Genomic DNA, 11,991 nt, shown 5'->3' on the forward strand with positions numbered 1-11,991 from the left:
GTTGTCTCAGGTTGCTTTCCCCTACAGTCTTGCAGCTTTGAAGACAAAGTTGAAAGCTTAACATGCAAGTACAGAAACCACTGTTAGACGTCATCTCTCATCTTTAGCCTACATATGCAATCCAACACTGACTCTTAACTGACCCATTACTCTGAACATTATAAGCTGTTTTCTATACCAGCATTTAACTGGATATAATCCTTATCAAGAACTTGTGACATGGGATTGGTGCACAATTTATGAAGAAATATCCACGTGCAGAGAAGAAATTCCTGAATATATTACATTATTGAATATACAACGCTACGTACAATGGTGTGTTCATAATGAATGCTACAAATGAGTGTAAGGTTGATTTTCAGGTCAGTTAGCATTACTTGGGCCTTTGTCAATGACAAATTTGTTATAGTGTTACAGGTTTCCCATTTGGAACACAATCAGAAGCCAACGTTGGCATTGAGATGGCAGTACAGAAGGATTATACACTGCTTCTCTTCTCATGTGTCAGGAGCTGGTTAAATCATATTTTTAGTTAAGCATGAAATCACTAAAAGTACAAAAAAACTTGAGGTTGAACAACAAGCAAGACTCACGTTTATTTCTGCAGTTTTCAGTGTGCAGGAATAACTGCTTGAGCTGTTAGGGGTTCTTTTATAGTACTGCTTTAGATCAGGAAACAAGCAGTGATCACACTTCTACACTGCCCGCTAACTTATTTCCTGTTTGCCTTCACTGCAAAATAGTGCAACATATTTAAAACACAGAAAAAAACACAGTGTCATGCCCTTTGCAGCCAAGAAGAAAAAAAAACATGTAGGCCATGCACTGACTACTGTAACCTGAAGAGTAAGTATCCTTTGCCACTCGTTAGATCTGCTCTGGAGGCTCTCCAGTGTTTGACCTCTGAAACATTTTACACTTGGTCCATATCAGGGAGGAGGATCAATGTAAGGCTGTGTTTAACACATGTTTAGGACATTTTGAAGATCTTGTGATGGCTTTTTGGATCACAATTGCACCTGCAGTCTTCCAGGACTTATTTAATGATGTGTTAAGGGGTGGCTGTAGCTCAGGTGGCAGAGCAGGTCAGCCACTAATCAGAAGGTCGGTGGTTTGATCCCGGGCTGCCTCCTGGCTGCATGCCAAATATCCTTGGGCAAGATACTAACCCCATGTTTGCCTACTGGTGGTGGTCAGAGGGCCCGGTGGCGCCTCTAATTCTATTCAGTGTACAGTTGTCTCAGGTTGCTTTCCCCTACAGTCTTGCAGCTTTGAAGACAAAGTTGAAAGCTTAACATGCAAGTACAGAAACCACTGTTAGACGTCATCTCTCATCTTTAGCCTACATATGCAATCCAACACTGACTCTTAACTGACCCATTACTCTGAACATTATAAGCTGTTTTCTATACCAGCATTAAACTGGATATAATCCTTATCAAGAACTTGTGACATGGGATTGGTGCACAATTTATGAAGAAATATCCACGTGCAGAGAAGAAATTCCTGAATATATTACATTATTGAATATACAACGCTACGTACAATGGTGTGTTCATAATGAATGCTACAAATGAGTGTAAGGTTGATTTTCAGGTCAGTTAGCATTACTTGGGCCTTTGTCAATGACAAATTTGTTATAGTGTTACAGGTTTCCCATTTGGAACACAATCAGAAGCCAACGTTGGCATTGAGATGGCAGTACAGAAGGATTATACACTGCTTCTCTTCTCATGTGTCAGGAGCTGGTTAAATCATATTTTTAGTTAAGCATGAAATCACTAAAAGTACAAAAAAACTTGAGGTTGAACAACAAGCAAGACTCACATTTATTTCTGCAGTTTTCAGTGTGCAGGAATAACTGCTTGAGCTGTTAGGGGTTCTTTTATAGTACTGCTTTAGATCAGGAAACAAGCAGTGATCACACTTCTACACTGCCCGCTAACTTATTTCCTGTTTGCCTTCACTGCAAAATAGTGCAACATATTTAAAACACAGAAAAAAACACAGTGTCATGCCCTTTGCAGCCAAGAAGAAAAAAAAACATGTAGGCCATGCACTGACTACTGTAACCTGAAGAGTAAGTATCCTTTGCCACTCGTTAGATCTGCTCTGGAGGCTCTCCAGTGTTTGACCTCTGAAACATTTTACACTTGGTCCATATCAGGGAGGAGGATCAATGTAAGGCTGTGTTTAACACATGTTTAGGACATTTTGAACTATGACTTTTTTTTGGATCAATGTGCACTCCAGCTTCAATGCTTGTGATTAGTTACTGTAGGTCAGGTGGCAGAGCAGGTCAGCCACTAATCAGAAGGTCGTGGTTCGATCCCAGGCTGCCTCCTGGCTGCATGCCAAATATCCTTGGGCAAGATACTAACCCCATTTTTGCCTACTGGTGGTGGTCAGAGGGCCGGTGGCAGTGTCCGGCAGCCTCGCCTCTGTCAGTGCGCCCCAGGGCAGCTGTGGCTACAATGTAGCTTGCCATTGCCAGTGGTGAATGACTGAATGTAGTGTGAAGCGCTTTGGGGTCCTTAGGGACTGAGAAAGCCTATACAAATGCACATACAGTTGCTATGTAAATGCATTTAATTTAGTTCACTTGAATTATATTCTGATTTTTTTTTTGAGTCTCTAAAACCTGGTAGGCTGCAACCTTGTGAATTATCCTCCTGTCAGTTAACCCCCAAAGAACAAAATTAGAATGTGGTGATTGTGAACTACTCAAGGTTATGTGCTTAAATGGTGACACTGGTTGGAGGGAGCTGACAGCCTCATGAACAAAAAATGACGCAACATTACACTTCCTATGCAGCAACAGACAAAAACAACAAGCACGCATGCTACAAACTTTACCCGAGTCATTTAGACAGCCGTTAGCACATGATTCTCCTTATGGGGACCTGATATGTTTAATATGCTGCTGAGATATAGCCCAGAAGAAGCGTATAGTATAGCTTTTATTTTGGAAAGAGCCATTTCTCTGTAATAAACTCTCTTTTCCAAAGATGAGTGATTTCTCATCAGATAGATTTATTTTTTTTATTCTTTGTTGTTTCAGCAACATTAAATTTAAAAACTGTACTTTTGAGTTAAAATATATATTTATAATTTTAATAAATGACAAATTAAAAAGGCATGAACATTTTTTTGTATCGAAAAAATATCGAACCGTGACACCAAAGTATCGAACCGAACCGTGAATTTTGTGTATCGTTGCACCCCTAATATATATAATATATATATATCATAATAATCTGACAATACTATAATATTGGCCATATTATATTTACATTACCACAGTGAGATGATTTTAGTCTCATGAACAACATTAACTAATTGTTATTTACTAACTAATCTTAAATGACTGTTCAGCACAGAAATGAAGCCCAACAATCATGTTTTACAGTCCTGTGGTCTCAGCCTCAGATACTCAACTAATCAAAGTGATGTCATGACAAAAATGAATGACCAACAAAACATTTTTCTCCTTCATTTCTGTCAAACAAAGCTGTATGTAACGTTTCTCGCGGTTAGTATCATGGTTGCTAGGCAACCTGAACAGCGCGACGAAGGCTAGACCGTCCCATTTCACAAGCCTCTCACTTCCGCACTTCTCGTACTTATAGTACGCACTGTACGTAGTGCGCGTACTTCAAGCTGCAGACCCTGAATTGGGACACACCAGTGGCTCACAGAGACACTGCTGACTGGAGGACAAAGCATGACCAAGATCAGGACCAATCAGCAGCCGCCAGCTCTCCAATGAGCAAGGACCTGTGGACTCTTAAAGACACAGACAGAAACAAGAGACCCCTAGGACTCCAGTTTCGGCCAGGGCCGTAACAAACCTAAAAGGGTTGGCATAGTAAAAAAAACAAAACAATTTGCCATGTCTTACAGACATACTTTGTTGTCTGGGTCAACTTTGCAAGAGACAGAGAGAGGCGTTGAAAGGCTGCTCCAACGAACTTATTGTTTCAGAGGAAAACACGAACACGGTGTACAGTCGAGTCTTAATAGCTTACTTACAACTGGGCTCGTCAGGCACTCTTCTTGGCTGCAGTGGTTATTATTATATTTACATGCTTCCAGCTCCCGTTTCTGCTCGATGACAACTCCTACTTTTCACTCTCCTTTTTCTCCCTCCTCGCGCTCACAGACACATAACGGGTATGGCAGTCCATTCTCCCTGCAGCACGACTACACTGCCCATAAGTAGGGATGTGTACCGGACATAAACGGTTAGTCTCTGAGATGTCACTTGATTCTAGCCAATCATTTTACCTTTCAGGATAGTAGGCGGGCCCAGGTACGTACGTTCTTTTAGAGCAGAGCTACAGATTAAAAATGCCCAAGGCGAAGCGGTCAAAAGTCTGGCTGTACTTCACAGCAAAAGATGCAAACTCAGCAGCCTGCAACAAGTGCTTTAAGGTGATACTGTGATACTGTCAAAGGAGGTAACCCTCGAATCTGATGAAACACCTGGCGACGATAGCTTTGTTAAAAGCCGAGAAATGCACCGCTTGCTGCGAGACCTCACACTGCACATCTACTGCGGGTGTGGTGCCTGTTATCGGACCCGGAGTTAGCAACATCCCCCAAAAACCCGAAGAGGAGAGTCCTGGCCCCTAGCCCTGCCAGTGTAGCAGAAATGATGAGGATGATGATGGCAGCAGCAGCCGTTCTTCTCTGCGGAGTAGCTTAATGTTGTTCGTGTGTAATTTACGTTGAGTAGGCTAACCACGTTATTACATTAATGCATGTAAGGTGAACTAGCAAACACCGTCGTAGTTACATGCGGCTGTCTTCTTGTTTGATGGCAGATACTCCCTTCACCCTGGCCAAAAAGGCTAAAATGACCAAAGAAAAAGTGGAAAACAGCTAAACATGAGAGGTTTTTGGACAAAGTTTGTGTTTTTTCCATTGTTTAAGCACTGCTTCCAGCCAAGAGTGATACCATATATGCCCTATAGCTGCAGAAAAGGCTAACATTGTTATCTTTTTACAAAAAAACAGCTGAACATGAGAGGTTTTTGGACAAATTGTGTTCTCCATTCTTTAAGCACCGGTTTGAGCACTGTTTAAGCACCGGCACCATTTCAAAAGTACTGTTTTAGCACCGGTATCGGATAAAACCTAAACGATACCATCCCTACCCACGAGGCTACATTCTTTAGGGCTATACCTGTAACACTCCGCTTTGCCTTCATATTAAATTATTCTTAAAAATATTTCCTCACGCCATTATGAGACTCAAGATTGAGACACAGGCATTAGAGCCTCTTAATGCGTGTTTTGGTTAGGTTTCCATCACCGTGGAATTACCTAAAATAGAGAGGGCATAGCCTAACATACGAAACAGGAACAGACTTCTTTGTAAGCAACTGTACTCTGAATACTTTTTAAATAATAATAATATATATATATATAATATAATAATATATATATATATAATAATAATAATACTTTTTAAACAGTACCTGTAAAGGAGAACCGTTACTCATATTTTGGATTTTAAATATGTAACGGTGGTACATGTATTCCATTACTCCCCAACACTGTTTGTAGAAAACAACAGATTTTGTCTTGTTTTAAGCTTATTTGTTTTGCAAGGAACTGAACTCTGATTGAAACCGAACTGCTCCTCTCTCTCTTCAATCCACTGTACAACAACAGTCTCCTGCTTGTCTGTGAAGGTTCTCAGTCATCCAGCTCATCGTAGTCTAAGGACCTCGGAAAGAAAAGCGTCTGGACTTCTTTAAGTTGTTTGAAGACGTTTCACCTCTCATACAAGAAGCTTCTTCAGTTCTAAGGTCAAATGGTGGGGAGTCCCAGATTTGGGGAGTATTCCCCCGAGAGGGACAATCGACCCCCTAAAGATCCTCTACCTAATCACATTATTGATATATGTAATACACATATATACAGGAGAAGATGGATGAATGGATTAAAGATATTCTTAAATTCATTGCTAGTTACAGTTAAGCAAGATGTTCTAAGAGCAATTGGAGGAGAGTCACAGATTTTAAGCCCTATGCGAGTGTCCCCAAGAGGGTTAGGGACCCCCTAGGGATCTTCTACGTAATCACATGAGCCAAGGTGTGAAAACGGGTTTAGGTCACAATCAGCCAGGGTTTTGGGTGAGCTCATTGTGAAACCTGGCCCCACCCCATCATGTGATTTCCTGAGGCAGATGGCCAGGATGTGAGTGGGCGTTAAGGCGTCTGGAAGGGATCTCAACTGGATTATAGATGGCAGACAGCTGGTGTCTTTGCTCAAAGATGGTCGCTCACAGTGGACAAAAATGGCGTCTTTCACTCCTCTTTCTAACCATCTGTCCTCTCTGTCCAAAATGTGAACATTGGCATCCTTTAGATGCAGATGGACTGCTGAGTCTTGTCCTGTGGAGGTGGCTCTTCTATGTTGTGCCATGCGCTTGTGACGTGGCTGTTTGGTCTCTACAATGTAGAGGTCTGAGCATTCCTTGCTACACTGTACAGCACACACCACATTGTTAAGTCTGTGTTTAGGAGTTTTGTGTTCGGGATGAACCAGTTTCTGTCTGATTGTGTTGCTGGGTCTGAAGTACACTGGGATGTCTTTTGCTTTCCTTTCCAAAAACTCTTACAGATTCATTCATAACCAAGTTATTTGTTATGGACTTCTCATGGGCCAAGATCAGAAAATTCCTCTTTCTTTAACGTGACAAAAGTAAATAATCTTTACTAAAATCGCTGAGATTATATCATTATATGAAACGTAGAGAACTGTTGAGGGCAGAGTTGAAAGCTGCTTGATGCCTGCTTCTGTGCTCACAGTGTTGTGTCTGTCTCCTGCAGATTGTTAATGTCCAGTGCTCTTGCTGAGCTCACTCTCTTCAGTTGCTTGTTGGATTTTGGTCACAATGGCACCTTTCTCCTTTGCCCGGAAAGACTTACAGAGGAAAAAGTAAACAACAGGGTCCAGGCAGACATTGAAAACTGCCACCATGGTGGTCACCTCCATTACATAGTTCAAGACTGAGCCTACAGAGTCATTGCTCCGCAGAAGACTATAGGGAAGACGAGCCAGGTGATAGGGGACAAAGCAAACACAGAAGATGCTGACCAGCACCAACATGTTCCTGCGAGACTTCACAAGCTTCTCGGAGCCAGAGGAGGCCAGCTGCCTCTGCTGTGCCTGCAACACCCTGCGGGAGGTGCTGTAGTAGAAGAAGACCAGGGATATGGAGACCAACAAGAAGATAATGGGAGACAAAGTGTGGATGATTGTGAAGAACAGCTTGATTGATTCACTAAAGAAGGGATCACAGCAGCTGGGGTTAGAGGTCACAGGGGTCTGGGTGATGAAAAACAGGATGGTGTATGTCACAGTCGGAACCAGGAGAAAGACCCAGGTAATGATGGAAATGATGTGGGCAGTTTTTGCTGTCTGCAGGATGTGAGTTCCTGAAGGCTGGATGATCTTTAGATACCTGAAGAGAAAAGAAACGGGGTTTGAGTAGATGAATCAGTCACTATTCATTAATCAGTCACAGTGGTTTCAGATCAGTAGAAATTAATAAAGTCAAAAGTGATGTCAGTGATTTAGTCAGGCTGTCAGAATTTGTAGTAAAAACATGAAATGCAGTGTGAATTCAGTAAAAGGTTCCTCTAATCTTCATCATGAAGTTTACCTGTTGGCAGCGATGTAGCCCATGAATATGATGCTGGCGTACATGTTGAGGAAGATGGCACAAGCTCCAAAACTACAGTAGAGCTGCCGAATGATGACAGAGCTGCTGGCATAGTGGGTGATGCGGAGTGGCAGAAAGAGGCAGAGCAGGAAGTCAGCAGCTGTCAGGTTTTTCAGGTAGATCTTCAAGCTGCTCGATGCCCGCTGCTGTGCTCCACAAAAGTGAAACTTCATGATGAAGCCATTGAGGATTAACCCCACCTAAAGAAACACAGAAAGGATGGAGAGGACAGGACTTCAGCACATACACTGAGAACCTTTAACACATTTTTAACAGTGATCTGATGATTTGAAACTTACCAGGAACACTAGACTGTAGACCAGCATAAAGAAAGGATAGGCTGAAGTGTTAACAGCATCGCAGGTCTGGTTGGAAGATGAAGTCACATTTATTGTGTCAGCCATGTTTCTGGAGCTGAAAAATAAATCCAATTTATTGAGTTCAAGAAGGAGCAGTCATAGAAAACCACTGCTCACTCTTAATAACCAATTATACTAACACTTTATTATTAGTATTGTGACTTTGGGCTAGAGGCAGGTTAGGAGCGTGAGCTCCAAGAGCTGGTTCTTAACCAAAGACTTCCCTTGCTAGCAAGTAAAAGATGTTCATCTTGTTTTTGTCGTTAACGAGAATAAGTTTCTAAACCAGCGGGGCTTGTGGAAACACAGATCCAACAGGCGGCCACACGGCCAGTGGCTGAGGCAACTAAGCAGATCGAGAGGCCCACCACACGGAAGCCAGTGGCGGCGACTTAGCAGGTCGACCAGGCCGGCGACGAGCTGCAGACGACGAGCTGCAGAGGATGGCGTGGGAGCCGGCGGAGGAGCAGCTGCCGGCGACGCCGTTTGAGCCGACGGAGGAGCAGCTGCAGGCGACAGCATGGGAGCCAGTGGTGACGGAGGGGCAGCTGCATGGCGACAGGGGGCAGCTGCAGGCGACGGAGGGGCAGCTTCAGACGACGGTGTGGGAGCCAGCGGTGATGTAGCCAGCGGTGACGGAGCGGCAGCTGCGGGGCCAGCAGGTGCGGGAACCTCTGGCTGAAGGCAGGCTGAAGGCACCAGGGAAGGTGGGAGGGCGTGAAAGGCTGGATCAGGAGATGGAAGCGGTGTTGGATTAGCAGGTGGACAGGCTAGCTGTTCCGAGCCTCCAGAGCATGAGGGCACTAGCTGGAGAGTCTCAGCTGAGCCTCTAGGGGGGTCAGGTGGAACTGCTGGCCTGTCACCCTGGGTGCGGAAAAACCACAGGGACTGGGCAACAGTCACCCCCACCGTGGAAAAACAAAAAAACCACAACGCCCGCCGGACCACAAACAGCTACTCAGCCTGTCCCTGCAGCACCTCCTCGGGTGGCTAGGGACCAGCTAGCACTCACTCCTGTGCCAGCTCCCAGGACAAGGGCAGCTGTGACCCAGTCTACCTCCACACCCATTCCTGTTTTTCAGGTGGGGGTGACTGTTGCCCAGCCACCTCCCGTGGCTTTCCCAGCACCCAGGGTGAGGGCAGCCAGAATTCCACCTGACCCCCCTAGAGGCTCAGCTGAGACTCTCCAGCTAGTGCCCTCATGCTCTGGAGGCTCGGAACAGCTAGCCTGTCCACCTGCTAATCCAACACCGCTTCCATCTCCTGATCCAGCCTTTCACGCCCTCCCACCTTCCCTGGTGCCTTCAGCCTGCCTTCAGCCAGAGGTTCCCGCACCTGCTGGCCCCGCAGCTGCCGCTCCGTCACCGCTGGCTACATCACCGCTGGCTCCCACACCGTCGTCTGAAGCTGCCCCTCCGTCGCCTGCAGCTGCCCCCTGTCGCCATGCAGCTGCCCCTCCGTCACCACTGGCTCCCATGCTGTCGCCTGCAGCTGCTCCTCCGTCGGCTCAAACGGCGTCGCCGGCAGCTGCTCCTCCGCCGGCTCCCACGCCATCCTCTGCAGCTCGTCGTCTGCAGCTCGTCGCCGGCCTGGTCGACCTGCTAAGTCGCCGCCACTGGCTTCCGTGTGGTGGGCCTCTCGATCTGCTTAGTTGCCTCAGCCACTGGCCGTGTGGCCGCCTGTTGGATCTGTGTTTCCACAAGCCCCGCTGGTTTAGAAACTTATTCTCGTTAACGACAAAAACAAGATGAACATCTTTTACTTGCTAGCAAGGGAAGTCTTTGGTTAAGAACCAGCTCTTGGAGCTCACGCTCCTAACCTGCCTCTAGCCCAAAGTCCTTTGAAAGTCCTAATGATAAAGTGTTAGTATAATTGGTTATTAAGAGTGAGCAGTGGTTTTCTATGACTGCTCCTTCTTGAACTCAATAAATTGGATTTATTTTTCAGCTCCAGAAACATGGCTGACACAATAAATGTGACTTCATCTTCCAACCAGACCTGCGATGCTGTTAACACTTCAGCCTATCCTTTCTTTATGCTGGTCTACAGTCTAGTGTTCCTGGTAAGTTTCAAATCATCAGATCACTGTTAAAAATGTGTTAAAGGTTCTCAGTGTATGTGCTGAAGTCCTGTCCTCTCCATCCTTTCTGTGTTTCTTTAGGTGGGGTTAATCCTCAATGGCTTCATCATGAAGTTTCACTTTTGTGGAGCACAGCAGCGGGCATCGAGCAGCTTGAAGATCTACCTGAAAAACCTGACAGCTGCTGACTTCCTGCTCTGCCTCTTTCTGCCACTCCGCATCACCCACTATGCCAGCAGCTCTGTCATCATTCGGCAGCTCTACTGTAGTTTTGGAGCTTGTGCCATCTTCCTCAACATGTACGCCAGCATCATATTCATGGGCTACATCGCAGCCAACAGGTAAACTTCATGATGAAGATTAGAGGAACCTTTTACTGAATTCACACTGCATTTCATGTTTTTACTACAAATTCTGACAGCCTGACTAAATCACTGACATCACTTTTGACTTTATTAATTTCTACTGATCTGAAACCACTGTGACTGATTAATGAATAGTGACTGATTCATCTACTCAAACCCCGTTTCTTTTCTCTTCAGGTATCTAAAGATCATCCAGCCTTCAGGAACTCACATCCTGCAGACAGCAAAAACTGCCCACATCATTTCCATCATTACCTGGGTCTTTCTCCTGGTTCCGACTGTGACATACACCATCCTGTTTTTCATCACCCAGACCCCTGTGACCTCTAACCCCAGCTGCTGTGATCCCTTCTTTAGTGAATCAATCAAGCTTGTTCTTCACAATCATCCACACTTTGTCTCCCATTATCTTCTTGTTGGTCTCCATATCCCTGGTCTTCTTCTACTACAGCACCTCCCGCAGGGTGTTGCAGGCACAGCAGAGGCAGCTGGCCTCCTCTGGCTCCGAGAAGCTTGTGAAGTCTCGCAGGAACATGTTGGTGCTGGTCAGCATCTTCTGTGTTTGCTTTGTCCCCTATCACCTGGCTCGTCTTCCCTATAGTCTTCTGCGGAGCAATGACTCTGTAGGCTCAGTCTTGAACTATGTAATGGAGGTGACCACCATGGTGGCAGTTTTCAATGTCTGCCTGGACCCTGTTGTTTACTTTTTCCTCTGTAAGTCTTTCCGGGCAAAGATGAGGAAGGTGGCCATTGTGACCAATATCCGACAAGCAACTGAAGAGAGTGAGCTCAGCCACGAGCATCTGGACATTAACAATCTGCAGGAGACAGACACAACACTGTGAGCACAGAAGCAGGCATCAAGCAGCTTTCAACTCTGCCCTCAACAGTTCTCTACGTTTCATATAATGATATAATCTCAGCGATTTTAGTAAAGATTATTTACTTTTGTCACGTTAAAGAAAGAGGAATTTTCTGATCTTGGCCCATGAGAAGTCCATAACAAATAACTTGGTTATGAATGAATCTGTAAGAGTTTTTGGAAAGGAAAGCAAAAGACATCCCAGTGTACTTCAGACCCAGCAACACAATCAGACAGAAACTGGTTCATCCCGAACACAAAACTCCTAAACACAGACTTAACAATGTGGTGTGTGCTGTACAGTGTAGCAAGGAATGCTCAGACCTCTACATTGTAGAGACCAAACAGCCACGTCACAAGCGCATGGCACAACATAGAAGAGCCACCTCCACAGGACAAGACTCAGCAGTCCATCTGCATCTAAAGGATGCCAATGTTCACATTTTGGACAGAGAGGACAGATGGTTTGAAAGAGGAGTGAAAGAAGCCATCTATGTCCACTGTGAGCGACCATCTTTGAACAAAGACACCAACTGTCTGCCATCTATAATCCAGTTTTGAGATCCCTTCCCAGACGCCTTAACGCC

General features: G+C 45.1%; 2 protein-coding genes across 2 annotated transcripts; one reads left to right on the forward strand and one right to left on the reverse strand.

The window, feature by feature from the left end:
- Nucleotides 1–6,846: 6,846 nt before the first annotated feature.
- On the reverse strand, nucleotides 6,847–8,174 carry LOC121811846 (P2Y purinoceptor 14-like). Its single transcript, XM_042216385.1, has 3 exons — nucleotides 8,038–8,174; nucleotides 7,679–7,938; nucleotides 6,847–7,477 (listed from the first exon to the last, which is right to left on the reverse strand). Exons 1-3 carry the CDS (start codon nucleotides 8,140–8,142, stop codon nucleotides 6,847–6,849), a joined length of 996 nt encoding a protein of 331 aa, XP_042072319.1. The 5' UTR covers nucleotides 8,143–8,174.
- A 1,848-nt stretch (nucleotides 8,175–10,022) lies between these two features.
- LOC121813002 (P2Y purinoceptor 14-like) lies at nucleotides 10,023–11,387 on the forward strand. Its single transcript, XM_042216386.1, has 4 exons — nucleotides 10,023–10,159; nucleotides 10,259–10,518; nucleotides 10,720–10,911; nucleotides 10,994–11,387. The coding sequence occupies exons 1-4, from the start codon at nucleotides 10,055–10,057 to the stop codon at nucleotides 11,385–11,387; spliced, it is 951 nt and encodes a 316-aa protein (XP_042072320.1). The 5' UTR covers nucleotides 10,023–10,054.
- The last annotated feature ends 604 nt before the right edge of the window (nucleotides 11,388–11,991 follow it).

This window comes from Haplochromis burtoni, unplaced genomic scaffold (assembly GCF_018398535.1).
Source record: "Haplochromis burtoni strain Fernald_Lab_line unplaced genomic scaffold, NCSU_Asbu1 Contig_1035, whole genome shotgun sequence".
Classification (NCBI taxonomy): Eukaryota; Metazoa; Chordata; class Actinopteri; order Cichliformes; family Cichlidae; genus Haplochromis; species Haplochromis burtoni.